The 27604-nt window shown below is 43.5% G+C and overlaps 1 protein-coding gene across 6 annotated transcripts in view; it reads right to left on the bottom strand.

Annotated features, from left to right (window-relative positions):
• TUB (TUB bipartite transcription factor) overlaps positions 1 to 27153 on the bottom strand; it is a 156750-nt gene extending 129597 nt beyond the window's left edge. For 2 of the 6 annotated variants that reach the window (XM_033006900.2, XM_033006902.2), the window contains exon 1: positions 26818 to 27151. In XM_033006900.2, coding sequence (XP_032862791.1) covers positions 26818 to 26873 — 56 coding nt within the window. In that variant the 5' untranslated portion in view covers positions 26874 to 27151. Of the gene's footprint in view, positions 1 to 26817 lie in introns of all 6 variants that reach the window. The other 4 variants (XM_033006898.2, XM_033006901.2, XM_033006899.2 and 1 more) reach the window with 3 other exon arrangements.
• Between the last annotated feature and the right edge of the window lie 451 nt (positions 27154 to 27604).

Raw genomic sequence — 27604 nt, 5'->3', positions numbered from 1 at the left:
GGTCTTGCTGGGCTATGAGCAGTGCTCTAAATCTTTTCCCTCCAAATATAGGGCTATCAAATTCCACTGAAATTGCCCTGAACACCAAAGTGAGTGCCTTCCTGGTCTGAAGCTGGGCCGCAAGTTGAAGGAGCAGAGAAGGAAAGACATCTTTGGGACAGCAAGTTCTGCCTCCACCTTGTGACCATTCCTTGCTGACACTGGAAGAATCAGCTGGGAGTGAAGGAGCACTTGTAGGTGCTTAAAAACCCCGCAAGGTGCTAGAAAGGAGATGCATTACCCAGCACTGCAGAATCCCTCTCTGTCCGTAGCATTTGTGTTTCTTCCCCAACTCTGACAGGTTCAATGGCTCTTTGTTTTATGTCTGGAGAATGGGCACCTTTTATTTTCTGCACAGAGAATCCCTGGTAAGAGTGTTATCAGTTTCAATTATTACTTCAGTGGGAATTTTATGAGCTATAGAGAACAAAACATGTTTGCTTGAAGTGTGGATTGCTGCAAGAAAACTGCTAAGTGAGAGTTATTCACATTTATTGGCCTCTAAATTATTTCACTGTCTCATCAAAAGTACTAAGCTAGAACATGACTTTATATTTACTTATGGAGCTCCTTTCATCTCAAAAGGATTACACCAGCAAATGCTGACATGCAGCTACCTCTGGGGTATTACTGTTCCCATAAAAGCCATGGGAACACTGACAGCGCGAGGTGTGGAACCCAGTGAGAGCAGCGGAAGAGTTGTGCAGGCTCAGACCGAGGGGCTGCCCAGCTCCGGGTCCGTCTGCAGCCGAAGGGGTATGTGGACACTCAGAGAAAAAAATTAATAAGGCAAGTACATGCATTAAGAAAAAAAAAAAAAAAAAATAGATACTTCTTTTTCCAGCCTTCAAATATTTTCTGTTCAGGGCATATCCTGAGTCAAATCTCCTCCTGAATCCATATTAAAAACTTCTGCATCCACAGCTTTCTTTGGCAAGCAGCTACAGGTCTGTCGCCTGCTGTGCAAAAAAAAAATACTTCCTTTTCCTTGTTTTGATTGTGTCTCCTACTAGCTTCACTTGCTGACTCCTAGGTCTTGTACTAGAAAATAGTTTGAGGCTTAAGGACACACTAAAATTAGGAGGAAATAGAAAAGCTCATCCTATGTAGGGTTCTCTTTTATTTGCCATATAAGAGAGGAAAACAGACCTTGGCAAACACCCCAAATCCTATGAGAGCAAGTATTTATATAGAAATATGTGCAGAAAACACAAATGATAGTTGCTTTGAAGTACAGACTAGATTTTAGAATATTTCCTCCTTCCACTTTGCATACAGCAAATTCCTTACATCTCACCTTGTGACTTGACTTAGTTGATAGGCTACTACATCCAACGGATTGTGCCTCTACACCTAACTTTTATTTACATATGAAGTGTAAACCTAATTTCAACACAGAAAAGTTGAAAGTAAATAAAGCTGTAAAACAATTAGGTGAAACTGGGAAAATCAATTACTGAATGCAAATAATAATGGCTTCTATGATTACGACAACTAGCTTTAGTAATCCTTACTACAACGCGCAGAGTTTCAGAGTGTTTGTAAAAGTGCTCCAAAATAGCTCCCTCATCCATTCCATGCCAGCCGGAAAGCGAGTTTGGATGCATTCGTCTACATGCAAAGTATCAGGCAACATGTTAAAATATCTGCCCCATCATGCTTGCAGATCTCATGTATGAGCCACAGTGATATTTTAATTATATTTGTGCAGCTATTAGCTTAGCTTTTTCAGCTGCCCTTATGAGAAGTCTCGAAGCACTATGTGAGCTTCACAGTTCACAGAAACAGATCGAGATATTTACAGATCCAAAGATATCATACAAAGCAAGTCTAAAAAAAGCAAATGACTGTAAACCTGTTGAATAAATCTTGTTTGTAATTACAGTTAAGTGCTTCCATAAATAATTATTATTTCCTGTGGAGATTTAAAAAAAAAAAAAATTAATAACCAGGTGCTTCTGCAGTTTTGTTCAGAAGCCTAAGGCAAATCGTCACAAAATGCCTCATCCTCAGCCCAGGGGAATAAACAATGTTCTTCCATGGACTTTGGTTCAATTGAATGAACCAAACCATTTGCTTTTTCACTTTCTTTTTTTAAAAAGCCAGTGTTTGTTTGTGTCTGTATAGCACATGCACCGTTGCAAAATGTGAAATATCTTTTATTGTTGAACACAGGAGATTCTGACAGAAAGACTCCCATGTTATACTTCCAAGTCTTTACTGAAATTTGGCACTGAACACGGCTACTCAAGCCAAGGGCATATTTATCACAAGTCCAACAGGAGAGGAAATTTCTAAAACAGCAAAGGGAGCCTGAACCAGCATACATCAGCATTTCACTTCAACCAAACTTTTAGAAGCTGGATTTGCAAGCTGCTGCTGCCCAGGCACGCTTGTGCATCTCCTGCCAGTGATTCCTGGAAAGGACCCAGGCACGGTGTGACCGTGGGTGTAAGTCCAGAGGTGTTTTATAGCATGTTGCACACACATTCCCACCCATTATTATATTTTATCATTATTCTTCTTCTCTCCCAGTATCAGTTGCACCATTCTGTACCTTTTTTATTATGAAATAAACATGACACTGTACAAAAAAGAAGACCCTGTTGGTTTTGCTTTCAGAGCCCATGAATCCTCTTGCAATACAGCAGGGAGCTACAACTCTGCTGGAATCTTGTGCCACAACAGGTTACATTTTCCTGATAAAGTAGTCAGCAACACATTTAAGAATGTCTGTCAGCATCTTTTCCTAGAGGAAAATGCGGGGGTAGGAATTTGATGAATCTGGTAACCAGAATGAGCCTTCCTCAGCATCTCAGGCGTAACATATTCCTAGGTAGGGCCTCCTAAAGTTTCAGTAGATGTGGTCAAGAAAAGGATGAAGTTAGTTTTTCCCCAAAATGTGATAAACGTATTATATTGATCCTCAGCATCAGTTAAAATACCTAATATATTTTAAAGCTTTAAATCTAGAGCCAACAGTAGTTTCATATAGAGATTTTGCAAACATCAATAATCATCATTTTAAAAATAACTTTTCTTCTATATGCCTTGGATATGTTTTGTTAAAATATAAGCTAAAGAGGAAAGAAAACTATGAGCTGGAATTGATTTGGGAACAATTTTCCATGTCAGAAATTCCAAGTTTTTTGCTAAGAACTCAATTTAATGAAGAATTGAGAACATTAAATTTAAAACTCCAAAGTATGTTGTTTGAAGCACCAGTGATTCATTTTAAGTTCTATATTTCATATAAATCAAAACAAGGTGTTTTGACAGCATCCTGTCAAGATTATTAGCAGTAATTAATCAATTCCCATGAAATGTTTCAATATCAGCAGGGATCTAGAACTGTCAGGATTGCTGATGCTCTGGTAGAAGCACTGCAACAAAAAGTATTTTCTCAGAGGTTTCAGGTGACCGTTTCTACGTGTTTATACAAAATGTGCTTCGTCTGTCTGTATTGACATAGAAAATTTGTTACTGTGGTTAGCTGTGGATAGATTTTATATTATATACACTGGTCTGTAAAATTCAACATCGTTAGGGAAGAAGATTCAGATAATTTTTGTAGTCATGTTAACATCTGCAACACTCATCTATGTAGACTTCGCAGCCTTACAAGGAAAACTATATAGAAGCAATGGTCTTCACCCTACTAGAAAGCAAAACCAAACCCATTTTGAATATATTCTATTCCCAAAGATGACTGGTTTCTATATTTTTAGTACTCTTTGCAGGTTCATACTACAGTGACTGGCCACACAGATTTTCAACACAAAAGTAGAAGACAGACATTTGGCAACTCTCATACATACAGACAGATACTTCATACTTACTGGGACAGAAAATAATGGAAGCTTGTAAGTTCCACTCAATAGCCAGCTCAGCTTCTTTAAAAAATGGCACTTCCTATATTTCCAGCCATGCTTGCAAGGGACAGAAGTGAACAGCTGAGTCCCTGGAGATGAGCTATGCATGGAGCTCCCCCAGGGAGAAAGCTGTTTTTAAGCCTTTACCAGAGGATGCTGGATATGTTTTTTTGGCTCTTACCTGTCTTCCTGTATCTCACGCCTTAGCCTGCTGGCTTCATCCATCTTCTCTGCCCCAGCACCTCTGTTTTACACTGTCATCCCGTAATTTCCCCCGTACACACCACCTGCACTCCCCACAAGTTGCATTCTCACAGGTGAAACACAGGTCCAGAAAAAGACTCCCTCACCACATCCCTAGATTCAGGACAGGGAAAGAATGTTTTTCATCACTTACAGAAATTTCTGAAATGATTATTTCATCAATTCAGCACATTGGCATATAGCTTAATGCCAACCACAATTATCAAATATTAATATATGCACACAAGCACTCCCTGTAAATTTTCCAAGTTCAGTACTCCTGGTTCATGCTATTCTGCAGCCGGATGGCTGCGCACTCAAATGCATGCATGATGAGGCTCTCACATCAGAGCTGATTTCATGGAATTCTGAATGAGCAACTTTGCCACCACTGTGTTAGAAGCAACTAGTCTATTTGAAACCTTTTTGAAGGTGTGTGTATCAAAGAGGAACAAACAAATCTATTTGTGCCCTCTGTCATCTTCCCTTACACCAGGGTGGCCCCAAGACTGGGACCGGACTTTGCCATAAAGTGCTGTACATAACTAGGACACTGCCTGCATCTACATTCAAAAGCCAGAAACAATATTTTCTTTGTTTTCTTTTTGAGAGACATGCTGGCAATGCCCAAGTGTAGGTGGCAGCACCAACATCAGCCAGGCACAGCTGATCTTAGACGGTCTCCCATCCATTAAGTTGCCAAGCACTGTCTGTGCTGGACCTTATAAAAGGTTGCTCTGCCCAGCACAGAAATTTTAACAGGATCATTTAGTGAAATGCCAGACACCTGCAGGGCACAGGAGGGCACTCAGTCTTCCCTCTCCACCTTCTGCATCCTCCCATGGGGATTTGAAGTCTGTGCCCTGGCATCAGATCCATCCCCACCCCTGCACTGTGGAGGGGGAAGCAGCTCTCCACTGCAGCAAATCATCTGTCATTTCTTGTTGATGCCATATTTCCCTTTATGTCCTTGTACTATGTCTTTGCAGCACATGCCTGTAAAGATTAAGGTTTAGAAGAGCCGTAAGTGTGATGTGAGCACCCTTGGAGGCCTTGCAGTTTTAAGACTGGTCTTAACTCATCGTTTTCCAGTTAGAGGGGAAGGCAGTTGCCTAGACAACAAGTCTGATTCATCAGCAGTGAATTGTCAGGGCAACCGTCTCTGGCCATACCCGGGATGTGCTGAGCAGCACTCTTGTGCAGCAGAAACAGCTGTCAGACATGGAAGTCCACCCCAAAAAAACCTGCAAGTTGAAAAGGTAAAAGCTTCCACTGACGTATCTGTTTGCTAAGCCAAAGACAGATACTTTGCACTTGTTCACATCAAAAAAACTGAGTACAGTCACTCCACATAAGGAAAGAAACATATTTTGAATTTTTTGGCAAAGGAAATAATCCTAACTCAGCATAATATGTATCTACATAACATGACTATATACAACCCTTCAATGGTTTATACACAGCATCCTTTGTTTATACTGTTACCATCTTTTTGGGGTTTATCACTCATATAACATGGGAGGAAGGTCACTGTGTTGTTTCATGGAGAATTTGCTCTCCATTTCTTGCTGGCATACAGCAAGACACTCGTGTTGACTTCCAACAGTGTTTTCTTTTAGAATATTTGCACTTTAAAAAAACTAATACATGCCCAAAATGTATTATGGAGTGGGGGGTGGAGGGAGGAGGGGAGGAGATAGGGGTAATCACAGTAACATGTAGTCATTATTTAAACAACTTTATAGGCTCTTAGAAATATTTGAACCTTTTTTTTTCCTCCAAATTTAGCCAGTCTTATGAGATATCAATTATTCATTTCCCCAATGTATTTCAAACAGTACAATCATAATTGAATAAAATACCCACTTATTTGATTTGACCAAGTCTCTCAACCACTAAAGAAATCACATAGCACAAATTAGAATACTGGCAGAGCTCTTGAGTACATATCTTTGGGTGCCTCACCTGTGCTCTTCATGCTACACATTCTCATATCTCATCTCTCTGAGAAGTTGTTTAAGGAAGCAGAAAATTATAGCTGTGAGTTTGGTTTTCTCTCCCGAAATTAACATACATCAGAAAAACTTTTCCAGCTCCAAGATCCAAAGCTGCTTCCAGTCAGCACTTGCAGACTTCGTTTCAGACTCACTCAGACTCGTTTCAGAGTTACATTGCTGTGCCTGTTCAGGTTATGCCAGGCTCCCTTATTTCTATATCTATTTCATCCAATCCTATAGTCCTTTTCCCAAAACAGTGTCCTGCCTGCCAGATGCTCTTGCTTGTCTGACCCCCAGCATCAAATTCACTGCAAAGATTTGAAGAGATGACATTTCACCATTTACTGCATAGAATTAAAGGCAGGGCTCCACATTTAAAGTGTATTTTCACTATTTTAAGGATGTGGGGTTTGGGTGGGGGTTAGGGCTAACACTTTTGTTTTATTTAGCTCTCCCAAATTTCTGACATATTCTGCTAAATTTCCCCATGCTTAAAAGTGGCCTAAAGAAAAGTCTATGGGTAGATATTTTGTTCTTTCATATAAATCCTATTCTGCTATAATGAAGGATTTGGACTGAAATGTTCTTGTTTGATCAGGGACTGTGGCAAACTCATTGAAACTTCTGGTATTAAACTCTCTGTATTTTTAACATGAGCAAGAACCTGCTTTGTGAAACATTTTGCTATGGAGTTAGGGAATATTGTCACATTCTAGACTAGCTTCACTCACCACAATTTTTCTTATCATCTGTGTGTCAGGGTCCTATTCAAGTCACTTTCCGTTGCTCCAAATTTCATTACAGGAAGACCAGCAGAGCTGTTGGGGCTCAACTATTCATGCTTCAACACAGGGTGATGCTTGCCAGTAGGCCTTCAGCAAGGCCATTTGAGCAAAACATGCATATGACTGTGACTGTATGATTTCTGCTTGCCCCATTACTCTTAATTTATTCGATAGGTGTGTCCTGGTTTGAGCCCAGAGGGCAACTGAGCACCATGCAGCTATTCACTCACACCTCCTCTCAGGAATAGGAAGGAGAAAAATGAAGCAAGATAGCTCAGGAATCCAGATAAGGTCAGGAAGGAGTGTTCACCCATTACAGTCACAGGTAAAAAGACAGACTTGTTAGGGGAAGGGAAAAACCCATCACTTTAATTCAAATGCTAACAAAGACAACACTCAACAGACAAGGTGAGACAGTGACAAGTGCCATCACATCCCTAAAACACCTTCCCCCCATCCCTCACTTCTCCCCCAGCTCAGCTCTGCTCCCCATCTCTCTACCTCCTCCCCCAGCAGCACAAGGGGCAGGGGATGGGAGTTACAGTCAGCTCACAGCTCCTTCCTTCTCAAGAGGTGGGGGGAACGCTGCACATTCCTCCCCTGCTCCCTGTGACTCCCCTCTCACTGGAGACAGTCCTTCACGAACCTTCTCTGGTGTGAGTCCTCCCCACGGGATGCAGCCGTTCCTGAGAAGCCCTGTCATGGGTCACTCCCGCGTGTTGCAGTCCTCCCAGCGCTGAACCACAGCAGTGGGGGCTGCTTCTCCCCTCAGAGTCCTGGCCTCCTTTAAGCCCACATGCCTGTCCTGGCTCCTCCACAGGCTGCAGATCAGCCTCTGCTCCACCATGAACCTCCATGGGTGGCAGGGGGTGGCCCTGCCATCTCACCATGAGGTACAGGGGGCTCTCTGCTTTGGCACACCTTCCTGCTCCTTCCTTCCACTGACCTCAGCGTTCACACAGGTGTTCTTCTCATAACATCTCCTCACAAGTCCCAACCCCCTCTCAGATTCCTCTTCTGAAATACATTATCACAGAGGTGCAGCCACCGTCGCTAATTGGCTCAGCCTTGGCCAGAGGTGGGTCTGACTTGGAGCTTGGGGAGCTTCGAGAAGCTTCTCACAGGGGCCACTGCTGTAGCCCCCTCCCGTTACCTAAACCCCCCACCACACAAGCCCAGCACAAAGTGTCAAAGTATGAAAACTCAGCATTGCTGGGAGTATCTGGCTCTTGCCAGCTCTGTAAGAAGTTTATACTCCAGAAATGCTCCCTTGCTAGCTTGGACAGGGAGCACATAGGGCATTTTGAGCATAGCAGTGAAGCAGTGTCCCCCACCAGTACATAAGCTATTTTGCAGTTGCTATAAGGCAGACTGCCCTAGATTTCCAACGGTCCAGACCATAATTTAAACCAAATGCTTGAAGCCCAGGCATCTGGCAAGCCCAGCTCTGAAAATGCTAATCACACTGCTGGACATTCAGCACTTCCCTTTCTCTGACAGCCTTTGCCAATATCGCAAAATGACTGCACGACGCAAATAAATATTTCATAATAAAAACATACCCCTCCCAGCCCCTTTGCACCTCTGAGCCTCAGGCCAGCTCGGTGTAGCCGCAGTTTTGCTTCTGACAGTGGGACCGTCCCCCCCCTCCATGCACCCCAGGCAGTGCCAGCACCTGGGGACAGCCTGGGGGATCAGGACGTTCTGCTTCCGAAGCAGTGACCTGTGCTCAAAAGCAAGACTTCTGCCCAATATCATGTAACTTGAGCATCTCAGAAAACCATATGCCTACTTACAAGGAATTGGGGGTGAGGGGGTGGTTTCTTATACAATCATTTTCTAGTCAATATTTTGCTGCCCAGTGGAGTACAAGAACCAGCTATAGCAAGATACCTTACCAACCAACCTCAGGAGCCACAGGCAACCAAGCACAGCCTCAGCCACATCACACCTCCCGCATGCCACAGGGCAGAGGAACTGTTACTCTTTCAGTCCTCCACGAAGACCTGTGGCTATTTTTATATTTCTCTTGCCTAGCCTGCGTGTGCAAATATCAGGCTTATGTCTTCTTGATTAGAGGATCTGGAATGACACAGGAATGAAAAGGTGCATGCAGTATTTTAAGGAGGCCAAGGAATTTCAGCACTTCTCAACTCATTCAGCATCCAGCCAAAATGTTCCTAGTTACCTATACTTCTAAAATGCTAGATTTCCTATTCACTTATCTTTTTTTTTTCTTTTATCTTTTTTCTTTTTTTTTTTTTTCCCCCCAGATGGGCTTTTTATATCAAGGATTCTGAAGGTCAGTTAACTAAACTCACAATATACCAGGGTTATAATTTGAAAAATGTACCTGGATTTGTTTAGCAGATTGATGCTCTGCTTAAATCACAGCTTAATCAGAAGACTGGAAATCTGTTACATAAAAAGGGGTCAATACATCCAAACTTGTTGACTCATCCATGACTTAAAAAAAATAAATTCAAGTGACCTGGGTTTAAACTCAACTCATCTGAAAAATCAAGTCAGAGTAAATAAGCAACATATCTCCCAGGTTAAGTAATTACTTAATTAGTGACAGTAAAGTAGCAAGCATCTCATCAGTTTACTGTTTAAACAGCAAACAAGGCATTATCATGTATATGTGGCAAACAAGTCTTGGTGAGTTGAGAGATATGACAAAAGATAACTGCTAATAACAGGAGCCATTTCACATTCAACATATGAGAGAGTAAAAGCTGAAAAAAAATATTTCAGAAGCATCTCAATTATTTTGTGACAGCTAAAACAAGCATTTTTTTTTAATGTCATCAGGCCTTGAAGACAAATCTATGCACCTTCTGTCTGCCCTGAGATTTCTGCCTTTTGTATTTAGAAAATTACAAGGTATTTCACGATGAATGTATGTGAGTTATCTTCAACCTCTACGTGATGACTTAGTAACAAATGACTTTTGTGCAGCCAGTGCAGAACTGGAGTCAGAAGACCATGTCTCTGACCTTGACAAAAGGAATGATATTTTGTAAAATCTGCACCCTGTGAGGGGTTTATAAAGAAAAATCTGCTGGGTTGTAAATAGTAGAGTGGTAGTAAGTCCGTGATAAATTGGCTCAGTTATTTTGTTTTCTTGCTCTTCTGTATGTGGTGGAGGAAATTAATGGCATTTTACCAACATCAAAGTCAGCCAAATCAGATTCAATTACCTACAGCAACAGGCATATTAAACTGCTTATATAAATCCCACGTCCAATTCACTGGACACGAGCTGCATGCTATGCAACAACATTTTAAAAATCACAAAGTTTGTGCTGGAGCTACTGAGCCATATGAGGGTGGAGCATCAGCCACCTACACTCTTACTGGTCTGGCATGCTTAAAAAAGGGCAAACCTCTGTCACCACAAAGGACAAGAAATGTATCCCAGGCTGAAGGAGGCAACCCAGCCTCCATCATCCTTCCTCTGCCTAGTGGTTTAAGTGATGGAGGTTTGCCTTGTTTTTATAGCAAAATATTGCTAGCTGGAAAGGACTGGATAGGGTTACAAAAAATGTTGTCTGTTTTAGCAAGGGGGATGAGCAGGCTCAGAATTAGTTAAATTACATACACTTCTGCACTATCCTCACATTTCAATATGATAGTCTCAATTACAGATGACAGTTTCTATTAACATAAAAAATGCACGGAGTGAAAAAAAAAAAAAAAGTTTCTGGATCAGGCAGGTCTCAGGAAGAAAACCCAGCCCCATGTTAGTAGCTGCCTTATGCTTGCTCATGAAGTCTTGACCTGCAGGGCGGGGGGAAAGTCTGCTATGTCATTAATCAACATATCTTTCAGGTATCTTGTTCTCAGAGAAAAACAATTAATGCAGAGGCCTCTGAAAAGCAGGAGCAGAACACCATTGCTCTTTGGCATGACTGCATGAGTATGACATAGTTGGACAAAAAAGCCTTTTTTCCCCCCTCCTACGAGAGCCTCAGGGAATTCAGCTTCCTCTCAGTACCTCATGCAATCTACATAAAGCTATTTTTTGCCACAGGCACTCAGTGCTGTGTGACTGAGCACTCTGGAGTAACACTTCTTGGTAACACTTATTCTTGGCAACCAAACAGCCATCCAGGGGTTTGCTCATAAAACAGGTCCAAAACAGGAGGAAATATGCAGAAAAACTGCCCAGGACTGGCTTCCCCAAAGCTTCACAATAGTTGGAGAGTAAAGGATAGTCCGTTTTCTATAGACATATTTCCTAACTTTTCAGGCAACTCTGCTACAGAGAGTGCTGAGCCATTTCAGCAATGGCTGTGTTGTGTGCTGAGGAGATGGGCTGCCTGTCTTCTAGTCCCTGGGGCCACTGAAGACACATACTGTATTTTTCATGATGCAGACTCCAGAGGACAAGATCTAATTTCCAGATGAGAGTAATGTTTCTGATGAGTGTCTTTAATCAGCAAGTAGGGATAAGGTGTGTTTATTCAATTAAATAGAGCTTTGAAATTGATTTAATCGAAAAATGTGAAGGGATTATGCCTTGGAACACCTAGCAAGGCAGGTGAATATGGTATATGTAGTCAGAAAGAAAGGAAAAAAGAGAATGCACATGCAGGGTTTGAGGCAGGGGAGCTACCAAATCTTACCACAGATGAATGTACAAGTAGGATTTGGTTGCATGTCTGGGAGGAGTGCCCCCCATTCCCTCTACCCTTTGGTAAGAGGTATTTTGAGAGTGAGGGAGAAGAAAGGCAGGCAGATATCATCAGCACCTCTCCCTGCCCAATTTCCTCAATGAGGAACTGGTCTTTCCTTTGTATTTCCTTTGAAAGAAGCGCTCAGGATACTGCCAGCACTCCCATCCAGACAGATTTCACAGCAAAGGACAGTGCTCAAGAGCAGAGAGCGGTTTGCAGCTCTGCACATAAAGACAAGAGGAACTTTGGAACGAGCTGGGCCTGTTCCAGCTTCTGGAGCTGGGTCCTCAGGAGACAGCTTTGCTGGCAGCATCTGCACTGCTACTTGCCTCCACATGGGAGTCACTATTTGATGGTGCCTTTTCCTGTTCATGCTCTAGTTTAGATGGCACAGTTAAAAGAAACAAAACAAAACAACAACTACAACAAAAAGAAGACAAACTCATCTTCTGCACACCTTACAGCTGATACTTCCTCATTCTGAAATGAAACGCTTCTGTATTGACAGAGGCTGTGTGTCCCGGGAACAGAGAACTATTCAAAGAATAGCATTGCAAAGAAAGAGTCCCAGTATGCATAGAGTCCTCCCTTTTCTGAAGAAGAATTAATTTAAAAACAAGCTTCTCCTGGGGCAACAGTACATGCAATGTAAGCAGGCAGCAAACAGTGAGGCCAGGACCTAAAAGGCATTTCCATGAAGTGCAGACCTTCCTGGGAGAGTCTGTGCAACCCAGCAGCACCATCATATGCCATCAGCATCATGTCCTCAGTTATTCACCGCTAAGAAATCATATTATTTCAGATTAAACTTTAAAAAATAAGACATGTCAGTCTGCTGTTTCCAACAGTGCCCAGTCCTGGGTATTTTGGAGAGACATCAAGGGACCCTCCCTCCTGTGCACTCTGTGGCACAGTGTCTGGTGCTGGGTAGGTGCTTCATGGTGCTCACCTGGAGCAGCTCCCGGCCCCCCTGAGCCCCCCAGGCCCCACTAAGCACCTCCAGTTACTGCTGCCTGTGGAGCCGGGCTACTGGCACAGGGAGTGCTCCCCTCCTCCTCCTCCTCCTACTCCTACTCCTCCTCATCTTACCCAGGCCAAAGCAAGCAAGGGAGTGTGGCTCCACAAGCTGCAACACAATGACATCTCTAGCCTTATGAACTAGGGATTATTTCTGAAATTAAATTGATTTGATTTGCCCTTTCAAAGAAAAGAGTCTTAATTGATATTTTAAAATATTTGTAATTAAAAGACTAAAAGGATTACTTTTTGTTACTAACTAATCAAGAAGTATTTCTAACTAAAATAAAAAAATACACAACAAACTAAAAAAAAGGTCAATCATGATGTAAATCTCTCCTACTACAGAGATACCGGGCTACAGCCCTACAACTGCACATGCAGGGCTTTCAACACTGCAAAGCTGTGCTTGCTGCACAACCACCACAAGGTAATACTGTTTGAGAACATGATTAATATCTCAGAATAACAGCTCATATTGCTCTGGCCGACCGTCAGATAATACGCTAGTAAGACAGCACAGATGTAAGTCAGAAGGCAATTGAATCCTCCACGCGACAGCTCGGGCAAGAGCTAAACCAAGTGAACAGCTGTGAAGACCCACCCTCGCTTACTGCTAAGGCACAACAAAAGTATTGCTTGATTTTTTTATATGATCCATCACCAGGGTTGTAACGGCAGTCAAAATGGAAAGAAAAGACAAGACAGTAGTAAAGTAGCAGGAAAAAGGAATACAAAGGGGAGGGCTTGAAAGAGACAGGAGAAAACAAACCATCTTCCTAATCTTCATGCATTTTTAAAGGAGTATTTCCTGCATCAACCTCTTTCCAGACTGAGAGATGAGAATATAGGTTTGGCTAATAAAAGGCTCATCTGCTGGCCCTAGAGATCTCCTATGATATCCAGAGGATGTCTGGAAAGCATCGCAGGAAAAGTAGAGTTCACAGTTACAGGACAGGGAAGATGGCAGAGATAGCACAGAGCATGCCTGCAGCTCTCAGGGAGCATCACAGAGTGAACTTCACTGTAAACATCTAATTCTAAAGACTTCTCATCTTCTGGCATCCAATAAGAAACATCCTTCCTATGCCTTGGTGAGCAAAAGACAGAGAGCTCCTGGTTGACTTAAGCAACCAAATTCCCTAAAACATACTGGATAACACTTCTTCCTCCCTCAGAAATGTTGTGTGTCTCACAAGATTATTTTTCTTTTTAAATCCACAGATCAGAGTACTCATAAACCCATCTGAGGCCAGGATGGAGAGCACAAAGCTGCAGTTAAATGTCAGCTTGCAAGACTGTAACTAAAACAAAGCTGAACTAAAGTTTAGATAATTCAATACCACTACAGCGAGATGTTCCCCTGGTACCTTTGCTCTTCTCAGTTCTTCTGGCAAAGGTGGGCAGTGAGGCCGCCCTTGTGCATAACATTCAGGTGAAGCTGAATTTTAAGTTAGTCTAATGAGCATTTAAGAACAGTCTCACCATATCACAGTCAGTGGGATCTGAGTACATAATTGAATAGTTCATTGCATAGGGATAGGGCTTTCTGTTGTACCAAACAAAAAAAATAAGTTATAACTTATAGACCTCCTGTAATTTATGCATGGAAAAAAATTGATGGTGCACGTGGACAGAATCCAAATAACTTTAGAAAACTTTTTGCATAATTTCTGCACCATATTAAAAGCCTGAAACTTAGGTACTTCAGAAAAGGCTCATTAAAGGGGTCTAGTATTGGTCTCTGCTAAATAATGTTTTTTATCACTCCTTCTCCCCTTGCCTGTTCTTATCAAAATCACCTACCCTGACTTGCTAACTACCTACATGAGTGGTGAAGAGAAACTTAAAATTGATTCTCTGTATTTTCAACACTGATATACATTATTTCATTTACCATACACAGAATTCAGAATCTATGTTCAGCTGCTCCATGACTGAAATGACATCAGAAAGGTAAACTCAGATGTTTCAGCTGTAGAAAAAGAGCAATCGTGGTAAAGAAGCCAGAGACCTGCAAAAAGAGTCCGAGCCTCATGCCACCACAGAAACATCCTACTACTGCTGGAGGCACAAGCACTTTTAGGCTGCTCAGTAGATAGGAATAATAAATGCATAAAAATATTAGCAGCTGCTCTTTGTGACAGAGTCTGGACAAAATGACTGGCCAGGAAAGTAACTGATAAGATGCGAACTAATATTCTTTGTAATGTTGTTCTTGGCAAGATTCATAAGATCCGCAGAAAAGGGATTTAGGCACATATTTTAAATCAGCCAGACAATCCCAGAGTTTAAAGGGGGCAAAGTGAAAGCAAAGAGAGATTTTTAGCAGAAAGATAATTGTCAGTGCCAAAAAAAATCAAGCTGAATCAAAGATAAATGCATAGCTCCCTCTAAGAAGCAGGTTTCTCACAGCAGGAGCAGCACCCAGCACCATCCTGCACCCACAGTCCAGGGCTGTTCCTATGGCACAGCCCCCCCAGGCTGGGCAGGAGTGCTTCACCCAAGGACAAGCAGAGAAAACACAGCACAGCACCCATACTTGTTAATCAATGATGAGAACTTACCTAAACAAGTGCGTTTTTGTGTACTGAGACAGGAACAGATACAACTTGTCTCCCACACAGACAGCATCCTCACATTTGACTCTTAATTCAGCATCTCATTGGATTACATTAGCAAATCTACAGCACAATCGAGACAACAGAGAAGCCTCAGCTGCGATGGATAAGAAACACAAATACTTCTGCTTTTGCAGACGTTTACCCTCATTACATTTCAAAACAACCTATTAGTCCATACAGATTTTCCCATGAATGAATCAAATAAGCATAACATATGGTAAGGACACTACAGCGAACAAAACAGAGTTTGCTTGCCACATTTGAGCTTCAATTGCCCACCCAGGCAGAGACAGGCTTGTTTGGGATGCCTGCAGTCCCAGCCTCCCTCAGAGGATGCCTGTTGGACAAATTGTGGTCTCACTTGCTCAGGAGCACAAGAGTGGCTGCAGGCAGCAAGGCTGGTGTTCCCCTTTGCCTTGTTGGCAGCCAAGAGCTGATGCCCAGGGGAGACAGTAAATACCAGGGAAGCATCACTGCCTGCCCTCCCAGCCTCCCAAGCAAAAGGCAGTGTATTTGCACTTAAAGATGCCGTATTTAAGATGATGCATTTAATAATCCCTGTAGTCAGACTGAAGCTCGGCTCTAGGAGCTCCAAAAGTCATGAACAGAAATAGCTGTCGTTGTGCCTCAGCTCCCTTGCAAAGAGCAGCAGGAACTGATGGGAGGAGTGCACCTTGATCCAAGGTGCAGTTCAGACACTGACAAAAGCAGTGTAATATTGTGTGGATGCTCATTATTTTTCATAAGAGAAAGCAAATAACATCTGCATGATAAAACTTCTGTATACAAGTGGGTAGTGGGAGCAAAAGCTGTGGCTTTTAACAAGTCCGGAACATTAAATCTCAGCTCTGATTTAAGTCCAGTTCTTATTTTTCAGTCCAAAGTTCATTTTTTTTGTTATATATACACATATATTCCAAGCACAAGTAAATTGCCTTGGATCTCAGTTCACTCATTCCTTCAGGAATCATTTTACATTTGCAAAAGGATGAATGAAGATAGCTCATAGCCTGATATGAACATCTTTGACTGTAGTATTCCACATCCTGTGCTCAAGCTAATCCTCTTACTGTGATTAGCAGAAGAACAGAAGGGTTGTAAGGAGGGACTTAAATAGGCTTTGGCCTCAGTGTGGGTTCATAGCCCAGACCAGCTCCTACACTTCTCTCATGTGTGACTCAAACTGAATTTCAAAATCCCCACTAATTAAATATGTTCAAGGGATTGTTAGGAAGGAGAGAACTAAAATAAAGCATGCCAGAGAAAAAAAGTTCATACAGTGCACGGTCCAGGTGAAAGGAGTGAAATTTGAGGCGATGTTGGTGGTGTGGGTGATGCCCTTACTGGAAAAAATGTGGCAGTGTGTCTGTGCACACTGAAAAACATGTCTAGGAAGCAAAGCACAGCTGCCTTCAGCGTCCAGGGCAAAATCCCAGCTACTAAGAGAAGGCATCACTCACCTATCTGCATCTGGATTTTAGGCCTGTTTGAAGCACAGTATGTCATGCAAAGAGAGTTCCTGCAAACACCTTAAAAGCTTCTGTTCACACAGGATGTTGGAGCCCAGCTCCAGTCCCATTACTTCCCCGTTCCCTCTCAGTATTTACCTGTTACTCATCACTAGTACCACAAGACTATAAACCATTCATTATTTAGAAGGCTTTGTTTTCAGAAATCTACACTGCACAAGTTTTCTCTTCTGAGATTCATTTAGAACCCTCTGATTAAAACAAACTAAATCCACTGACCACACGTGTCATTCTTGCTAGCCAACAGTGGTTCACATGGACATAAAAATCAACTCACCTGCTCTATGGTGAGACACAGCACCTGTTTAATAACGAACAGCTACCTGTTTCTCTACTGGCCCCTCTATTTCCTCCTTCAAATTAATCTGCACTTTCCTACCAAAGAGTCTGTTCAGGTCTGAATGTACTGTTTCACTGGTTCAAAACTATTAGATCCTGTTATGAAGCCTAAGTGTCATTCCTTCTTCCTATAGCTAGCCAAGTTATATTTAAAAGCAGAGCACTTTATTTGTTCCACTTAAGGTGTTAAAAAATATGACAGAGCAATAAATTCACTTTAAACACCACATTCAGCTTGGGAAAGCCCATACAGTTGTACTTCAATAATCCTATGGATAAAAAAAAAAAAAAAAACAAAACCAAACAAAAAAAACCCAAACAAATTCCAAAGAGGAATAAAGTACAAATGCAGTTTTATTATTAGAAATCCAAGCATCCTGCAGACAGACCACATGGTCTGTGTGGAGCCAGCGTCCCTGAAATGACTGATTAATAGCCACTGGTAAGTCCCTCCAGACAGCTTCCTTACACGGCCCTGGACTCGCAGAGAAGCAGAGCTCCCCCAGCTCTTTGGGAGCATCTTTAAGCAGCCAGACAAATTCCCTGTTTTGGTAGGATTTTAGGTTACAGCTCTGCAAAATAACCTGCAAGAACATGCAAAGAAAAGCCACATTAAGCATTAAGGAAATGGCTTTGATACTTCAGGAGTCCCAGCAGAAGGCATTTGAATAGGATTTTCAAGTAGGATTATAAAGTTGGAAAAGTTTAACTTCAGTAAATATGTTTTAAAGGATTGCCATCAAACTCTGCAAAGACAGGAGTGGATCTAGGTAAACTTGCATAATTACCTAAGAACAGATCAATAGTTTAACATTACTCATGGCATCATCAGTGCCCGTAGGGGCTATATGGAACTATTCCATCCTGCAAAACACAGCTGTTTGTGTTCACAGACAGCAAAATTGCACAGCAGGAAGGAGGATGCTGCTGACGGTGCATTAAACCATGAGATTTCAACAGGACTTTCCAAAACAGAAGTGCACTATCTCTGGAACAACAGCATCTAAGTAGGACTGGAGGACTATTGCCACACATCTTGTCTCTCTGAGGACCCACAAATTGGTGTAAGAATTTGAACTGCCACATTGTAAGGTGACCATAACATAACAGAGCACCAGTACGATAAAAGAAATGAAACACACACCACAGCAAGATTATAAAAAGAAGGAATTTTTTTTTTTTTTTCAAGCAAGGTAACTTACCTGACTGATTGTCCATGTAGTAGACTCCTAGAGACAAATTACAATCTAAAAACTAAGTTTGAAATTGATTTTGAGCTGATTTGTTGTAATTTTATACTTCAGAGACCTGCACTGCTCTGGGATCATCTTTGTTTTCGTACCAACTGTTGAAATCTTCACCTGTTCTTGGCCCTGGCATTCAAGCATTTTGGATATATCCAAGTGTTGACTAACATCCCTCTCTCCTGCCAATACAGGTGACTGCTAGCAGAACTCAGTCTGGTCATCTTAAAGGCTCACGATACACTAATTTTTTGCAGACACGAGAATAAACAAAACTCGACAGGTATAAGTTGACATTATTTGGTGGCCTGGGGCAGCTGGGGTTAGCCAGGGCAGCGGGGCCCCTTTCCCATGTGAGCAGCGAGCCTCCGCTTGCCGGGACGGGCAGTGCCCCACGCCCGCTGGAAGCGCTGCGCTTGCCGCTGGCCAGGGGCACGAAGCCAAAGGCAACGGGCTTCCAGGGTGCCACTGTGTTGACAGCCAGGGTTGCTCTTCTGTCCTGATTCATTTCTGAAGGGGGAAAAGCCTCTCTGTTGGGTTCCAGCCGTGAACGTTATTTCTCGGACTTCCATTAGGAGTGACATTTACACAGATTGTGTATTGGAGAGAGAAAAGTTTTTATGATAATGCAGATCATGAGAGACGTGGTTGATTTTTCTTTAAGGTATAATCTAATTCTGAAAAGTGCAGTGAGAGCACAGAGTCTCTGATAGCTCAGAGCTGCGATATTCCATCTTCCCTGTATGGTGCACATATTCAGGCACAGAAGAGACTGTCAATTTTGTGTCCCAGGACTGAAGACGAGGCACTTGACTTGTGTTTCAGACATGGTAACAAAAGACATTCACACAGAGCATGTCATAAGACTAAAGAACAAGGAAAGAGAAAAGTGCTAATAAGACATACCAGAGCAGCGTTTCTTATGGCCTATCCCACACCATTCCCTTTATGGCTATTTATGCTGGCTTCCTATTGCCCCTTCTGCCCTGAAGAAATGCTTGAGTTGTCTTTATGGTTCAAGAGAAACCCTGAATGTGAGCTTTAAGCATAAAGTTTTACAGAGGCCTTGGAACTTTTACAGAGATCTACAAACATAATGACAAAAGATACGTATATTTCATTTCTATTTTCTCTCTAACTTCTTCTAAAAGAAGTCTTGTCACAAAATTTGTTAATGGGAATTTGTTAATGCTCTCTCTGACCATGAAGAAAGATGACTATCAACACAATGCTGAGATAATTTGCTATATTACCCTTCATGCTTCATATTTAGAGAGTATACTGCCCACCTCACATCTTCACAAAGAAAAATTTATGAGTTTAATAGCATGCCTTTTAAAATTAGTTTAAACTTAAGAATTCCTGCTGGGCTTCTACCCCTCCACCAAAAAAAAAAAAATACAAAAACACATTTCTGTCTTGATACTAGAATTATAGCTAAACATATAGAGGGGGGAACAGTAGATGGCAACAGCATTTATTCCACATTTCACTTCAATAGCCACCTACCCCAGAGCAGATGCAATGCACAGAAGCAGGTCTATATTGTGTGATAACACCTTTAACCACTGAAGCTCTCCACTCCCTTTCACTGGTATTTGAGAAAAGTAATATCATTGGTACTGAGACCAAACCAGAAATATCCAGAGCTAAACTATGGTGAGAAGTGAAGGAAATCTAAGGTTGATGAGGAGGCAGCCACTAAACAGGGGCATTGTCTTTTCAAGGTTTCTTGATGTGGAGTTCAGGGATGACAGGCCAATTCTCAATGGAGAGCGTGAAGTCTTGCACTACCATCCCAGTGAGCAGGCCCATGGAAAACTTCAGATGGGGTGTCAAGCTTTAGACACCGGTGATGTCAGTCGATTGCTATGGCCCAGCTTGTGCGCTTTTACATAAAACGTAGAAAATTAAATGACTGTCAGCACACAAATGGCATCTTCCTAGCTAAGTATCTTAAGTGATTGTTTCTTTCTACTTGTAAATTCTTAACTACTATGTTGCATATTGTGGATAAACAGAAGATCAGCTGTCATACTGGTTTCCCCTTAAAAACTAACCCTTCACACTCATGGCCTGGGCTGCTGGACGTGATATTTACTGCTCCAAACACAATTTGTTAGGATTGCAATGCTGTACATAAGCCAAATAGGTTTTAAATACTTTCTCAGGCTACTTCTGTTTAAGGAGCTTTAAAATTTCTTCTTCAGTGAAGTGGGAGCTGAAGTTTCCTCACTCACACCTCTCTGCCAGGCTGTCACAAGCCACTATGGAGAATTCACAAACCCCGAGGATGTGCCACCAACCAAAGCAAAACATTCATGCTGAGCACAGGAGGATGCATGTGAACACACCTGCAGATCAGTCCTAGTATCTTGACTTGAGGAAGAAAACATCATTCCCAAACTCTGGGTTCTCCTTTGCAATTGCTATTATGATACTTTATAAGGAAAGAAGAATAAAGTAAAGAACAGATTTCCAGCCAACCAAATGCACAACATTGGTACATAAATCCTTATCAGTTTATCCATGACATGAATGTTTTATTCTGGCTTCACTGGAGGGTTGGCTGATTCTACCCCTCCTTTTGTCCTATAGGACAATTTCCACTTCTTGCCCCCCCAGGCACTCTGTCCACTGAGTACAGCTATAAAGGTATCTACTCCAGGAGGAAACACTTAGAGACACAAGACGGCAGAGGAGAGAAGGGTGTTCATGGCTGAGGGACTCCTTCCTCAACCTGCTTCTTCAATGTGCTACCTCCCCTTTTGGAGCAGACCTAGAAATCACTGTCAACAGAGGCTCAGGGCACCCTGTGCCGTCCGTGTCCCAATGGCAGATCAGCACCCAGGGCCTGAGCGGCTCTGCTGCGGCTGGGGAGGGCAGCTGCTCCTCGGTGTGGTCCCAGTGCTCTTGCTGCAGCCAGCCTGGGAAGGTAAGAAGTGTACATGTCTCGAGATTTTACAGCTGCCACGTCAAAGAAGAGAAAGAAAAAGGAATTATGGTTTCCCTATGAAAGCCTTTTTGGATGAAGTTTGGAGGACAACCCCTATTTACTTACTGATGACAGCATGTCCTAGGAAAGATCAAGGTAGAAGAGTTTAAAAAACTTCAAAAACAAGATCTAAGACCAAAACCCTCCAACACCATGACCCAAATACGCAGTCACAGCTCTTCAACACGGGATAAAATTGACGAAACAGAAATAGCAGCTTCAAAAGGAAGCCATGAACAGTGCTGATATCCAGAATAGTCCAAAATTATGATCAATAGAAAAAAGTTTTCATCTGTCTCCAATAGTTGAAACATCCTGGGAGTAAGTTCCCCAAAATATACTTCCAAATGCTAGCAGATAAAATCTACATTAATCACAATGTGATAATTAATGGTATGGGTGCACAAAAGCCTTTTGAAAAAAAAAAAACAAACAACCAAACAACAAAAAAACCCAACCAACCAACCAAAAAACAGCAAATAAGTATGGAAATGAAACAAAGAGGATAGAGGAGAAAACTGAATGTATTGGTCTCAGGGAGAAATGTGACGAAGGAGGGAAACAACTTCAGCTTTTACTGCCTCCACAGCTGCAATTTTGTCGTGGTTTGTTGTTTGTTTTTCTTAGAAAAAAGCAACACTAACATCTTTGTTCATGCATAGGTATAATCTGCAGGGTACCCATTCCGTCTGCTGCAAAACTTTCTACTGCTCCTGCAGATAATCCTTCTGGACTAGATACTCAGTTGTGGTCCTCCTCATAAGAACTATGCATAGTTCACTGAAAAAACTGACAAAATCATGCAGTCCACCACTTCCTTGAAATTTTTCCAAGCTGCAGATTTCCAGTCTGCAGCATTTGTATGTATATTTGATTTCAAAGTGGTCTCCTATGTTCATGAACTGACTGAATTCTGCACACTTTCCTAAATTGTGTCTTCTCAGAGTTTGGATTCAACTATGTCCATGGTATCAGAACTCCCTCAAGCCTTCACGAGCACTGTTTTGAACTTCAGTAGTCAAATTTGAGTGGTGGTGTTGAGAGTTCATTTTCTGTCCATCTGGTCTCCAGCTGCTGGAAGTGCTGCAAAGGACCTGGGTGGCCCAGCTCACGAGAACGGCTCTTCAGCCTTACACCAGCCAAAGCCTATCCTCCATTTTTACCTTCCTATCATATTAATGACTCTTCTGTCCAAGCTTCCATTTCCACCAGGGTATGATGGAAAGTGCTATGTAAAACCTCCACTTGCCACCTCTGTTTCCAGAGAGCGCCAGCACAAGGAGGCTCTGAACATCCCACCTTCTGCTGCTCATTTCACTCCTGACGGTGGATGCCTTCAGTAACTGCCTGGCTGCAAGTTGCTTAGAGGAAGTCAACTTCACATAGTGTTCAAGTCTCACCTGATTAGTGTTGGGTAACTGCTGTGGCACCAGAGCAGAGCCCCTTAAAAGTAAGATTTCCTGTATACAGACCACAAATTCCAACAGGAGTGCATCAAACCTAAAGAGTAATACACATGGCTCTTAAGCCCACATGGACAACATTTGAAATCAACGAACTGGGATGGGTGAACATTTCCTAAAGAGCCTGATGGGGAGATGCTCTGCTAGTCCCCCTGCAGCACCCCTGGGAGTGAGGTGCTGCACAGCCCCTGCACAAAGCTGGGGGGAGGCAGCAAGGGTGCTGATGGGCAACAGCCCCTCTGCCAAAACCCACACCAGCATTGAAAACCAAAAACATGAAAAAAGACAGGTTAATCTCTGCTCTGGAAGACAAGCATTTCTGCACACCCAGGGAGCATAGGCATGGTAAGCAGGTAGTGTGTTGCTTGGGGGGAAAAGAAACCAAATAGAAATGAGTCTAATATGTACTAAACACTTGCAAGGAAGAGGAGGGGAGTGTTTTTCTTTGTAGCACCTGGCTTATTATTTAGCATTTGGGTTCTGTCCAGAAAACAGCGTATCACCAAGTGCAGTCAGTGAAAGAGTGGCATTATCTTACTCTAGGAATTATCTGGCAGACTCCAGAAGTCCCAAGTGTTTCTAGAACCTTTAAAATAGCCCCAGTTTCTGTTTAAATTGCTGCCTACCCTCTGCTTGTGGCTGGCAACATTCAGAGTGACAAGGAAATTACCACAGCACTGACATGGGAGTGAGGCAAAGACATGCCCAAGATAAGGCTGGACTTTTAGGAAGGCCAATAAGTCAGACGTGTAAATGACACACACAGTCATTAAGAGCCTTTTTATACTGTACCTCTTTCTTTTTCACATACACACTGGTCTAGTTTGGGGGGGGTGGTGAGCTTTCCTTTGGTTAGGAGAGCAGCTGAGGTGAACTTTGTTGAATAGTCTCTTCTCATTGCATGGGGCTCACTCATCTTGAGTTTTGCAGTCAGTGTCTGGGCTTGCTCTTCACTGCACAAACCACCTGCAGGAATGAGCAGTGCTTTTTTCTGTAGAGAAATCCTGCACAGCAAGTCTAGGGAAAGGCCACAATCACCAGGCCAAATGCTGAAATACACAACAAAGACCAAATAAGCCCCACTAGAAAAACATCTGCGTTTTCAAAAAACATCCAAGTGCTTGCATCTGCAAGGCACATGCCTGGCCATTTGGAAGGGACATAACAACTCTTCTCTTTTCTATGGGTTTCTACCATCATGCATCTTATGGAATCCAGAGGTCGAAACCTCTGTTTAATTCCCTTCATCGGATTTAATTGATGATGAGCATTTTTTTTAAGTGATAGATGCAATTGTATTTATGGAAGGCAGCACCTGCTCCATCAGCCCTGTTCTTCTATGATAGCAGTGCTGATTCATGGAGGCCAACACCAAGAGGAGAAACCTGGGCGTGAATCCAGAGGAGCAGCCGTCAGATTTTGCACAGCACTTGGTTGTTTGTGGTGCTGCCCCATGCCTCCGTGCAGACAGGTATGAGCCTAAACCCCTCCTGGTGCAGGGAAAGAAAGCAGGAGGGACAAGCAAAAATGCACAGTGATTTCTGCAGGTCACGCAGTAACGAGTAACAGAGCTAGGAACTGTAAATGTTATGTTTTTACTCAATAAAAAAAAATATCAGTTATGCTCTCTGTGCTGCCAGCTGATGTTGGAGGAGCCCCAGCCTGAAACACTCTGCCACAGAGCAGCTACCCTGAGAGCAGCTGTAATGTTTTGTGGCCACTGGTGAGGAGGCACAACTCAAACGTTATCACTTGGTTTCACAGGATTCTTGTAAATGAGGTAAGCGTCGTTAACCGTGCTTTACAAGCAGCAGCGTTTCTTGCCCAAGGTTACAAGCATCCCTCGAGGAAGGAGCAAATTCCATTATTTAACTTGACTAGCAAAGCTCCTACAACCCACTACGCTGGAACGCAGCTTCCAGGAAATCTCGCAGAAACTTCACGCTCCCGTCCAAGCCCCGGCAGTCCCGGCAGCAGCCCCGGGACCATCTCAGCCTGCAGCCCAGAGGCATCCGCGCCCCGCCGGAGCTCAGCCCCGGGGGCAGCCCACATCCCCGGGCTTCGGCACGCACCGCAGGTGCTCAAAACGAGCACCTCTGGTTTCCTTCTCTCCCTGGCAGAAAGTTCCCCCAAACCTTTTCTCTGTCATTGCTCAGTGAGACCAAAGATGGGGCAGTGAACATGCTGCAGGTGCAAATGACAGCCCCGGGGGCTTGGATACAAAAGAGTTATCTCCTTCTCCTGTGCCGGGCCTGGGCACAGGCCGGGTGTGGGAGGACAGGCTCGGTGTGCAAGAACAAGTCTGCACCATTTCTCAGAAAGGGAAGACTGTGAGTAAAAGCAGCGATTCACCCCTCAGCCTCCCAGCACTGAAAAATATATATAGTATACAGTCATAGGTTCATGGTGCTTGGATTTATTAGGGAAAAAATCTCAAAATCTGGAAACTGGCCACCAAAAAAACAGCCTGGGCACTGAAATACTGCATTTCTCCCCCCAGATGCGGTACAAAAGCCAAGCAGGGTAGCACACGAGTGCAGCACAGCTCCCAGGCACAAGGCTTATAAACAGCAATCAGTGACCTCTCTGTCACAGTAAGGAAAACGGAAAACTGGAGAAATAGATCACAAGCAATACGTAAGGTTAAATCAGAAAGCAATAACACTAGGAGAAAGCATCCAAGAGTTTTTCTGAATTTTCTGGATTGTTTACTGTAGGGTTAGGATATCAAAACTGATGCAAATTTGGACTGCATGGGACAGACCTGAGCACTACAGGGTCTCAGAGCTGCTGTTTCTGAGGACATGGCCTCAGATGGAAAGCATAATCTGTGTAGGAAAACATAAGGATAAAACCACAGCTTGTTGTATAATTCAGCTTTGCATATACATAAACATATTCATGTTTTTAAAAAGAAGACACCATTCCCATTACCACCACTGTATGCATCTGTATATATTTTCTGCTGAGGCAGTGTGAATGTGCTGAAAATGAGTGAAACTTTCTAGATGCACATATAAACCATATAAACCCACACACCCAGGGGGCGTGGGCAACACTGAATATGTGTTTAAATCCTGAAAACCACTTCCAAAGGCTATTTCTTCAGACTATTGTGGTGGCTTGCAGTAGTGATTCAGTGAGATGCTAATATTGCTTAGCATCTGGCTCCATTTTGGGTGTAACATTTACACAGGGAAAAAGTGAAAAAAAAAAAAAAAAAGAAGTTTGTACCTTTTTGATTTATCCAGTCTTGAAGAACCTGTCAATCACAACTGTGAATCACAGAAAAGCAAAACTAATGCTACAATAATTTCTCATTCCCCGGAAGAAGGAAAAACACGCATATGTAGTTGCATCCTGGTATGAAACGTGGTGTGAATATTTCAGCTGTCTCAGCGAGAAACCTAATTCAGTCCCCTCAGCTCTGTGGTACCCGGGCTGCACACAGCATTCCTCACAGCTTTTGCTTGAAACTATCACTCTTTAGCCACATCCTGGCCCCTTCCTTTCCCAAGCTTTCCTTTATATTTGTAGAAAATGTCCAGGTGCTGACTTTGAGCAGCGGTTACTGGAGATGCCCTTTCAGAAGTGTAGGCAACTGCTCGGGCAACCACCACACCTCAGCTGCCCTGCTCAGCGGAGGGTGCCGGGGGACCCCGTTGTGCTGTGCTGCTTGGGGCTGGGAGTCGCCCCCAGTCCTGCCACAGCAGAGCAAAGCTACTGCCCCCATTTCCAGACAAATGCCTGCGAAACAACGGCAAATGCCGCTGCTCGAGTCGCTGAGAACCTGGGGTGCCTCGAGTGCCTTTCAGACTGTAAAAGCCGCGTTCAGTAAAGGTTTATGTTTTCCTGAAGAGGGCTCTCTGTCTCAGTTCATATAAACAGCTTGCCAGTTTTACAATATCAGGAAGGCAAAAAAAAAAAAAAAAAAACCAAAAAACAGACACAAAAGCCAACAAACAAACCAAAACAAGACAGACGATACCTGTTGTAACTCCATCTACTGTAAGACATGGTCCTGTTGCCGCCGACACCATCCATCTCCAGCTCAGCTACAGCGCTTCCAGCATCCCTCGCCTCCCGCGGGCGCCGGCAGCCGGGCTTGGAAATCAAACACCTGCCTGAAGATGGGCCCGCCGCCGGGACGCGGGCAGGCACCTCCGGCCTTGCACGGCGGGGCCAAAATCCACCGCCGAGCAGCGGCTTCGCATCGAGCTCTGGGTGCACGGAGCAAACCACTGCCCGCGCCGGGGAGGGAGGGAGGGAGGGAGGGAGGGGGAGGCTCCCGGGGTCCCCGCGAGGGGACCGGCGGCAGGATGCTCCCAGCTACCCGGCAGACGCAAAGGCACTCAGGCAATAAACTGGAGCAAGGGTGCTAAGCTGCTTAAGAGATATTCAGCGAAGCTGTGCTCGGGAGCAGCCGCTTGTACGCCTCCTGCTCCGGCACACGCGCTTTATTTATTTATTTATTCTGGTTGCCACAGATACAGGTCCATGGCTCTGACATCAGCCGTCTCCCACCCTGCTGCGGGTCCCTGGGTCTCGCCAACACGATCTTCCAAGGCAGACAATGATCACGTCCCCTGGGTGCAGGGGCTGTGCGGGGACCCGGGCAGGATCACGGCCCCTCTGCCTGGCAGGGCTGCCTACAGGCTTCTCCCGGGGTCGCTCGGAGTACAGCAGAAATGCTTTGCATACCCTGGTTAAGCCATCAGTTCTGCACAGCCCCAGTTTGCCCCAGAGCCGGGGCACCAGTGTGACCTCCATCCAGC

The sequence above is a fragment of the Tyto alba genome, unplaced genomic scaffold (genome assembly GCF_018691265.1).
Source record: "Tyto alba isolate M040663 unplaced genomic scaffold, T.alba_DEE_v4.0 Super-Scaffold_8, whole genome shotgun sequence".
Classification (NCBI taxonomy): Eukaryota; Metazoa; Chordata; class Aves; order Strigiformes; family Tytonidae; genus Tyto; species Tyto alba.
This window is presented reverse-complemented; position numbering and strand designations above follow the sequence as displayed.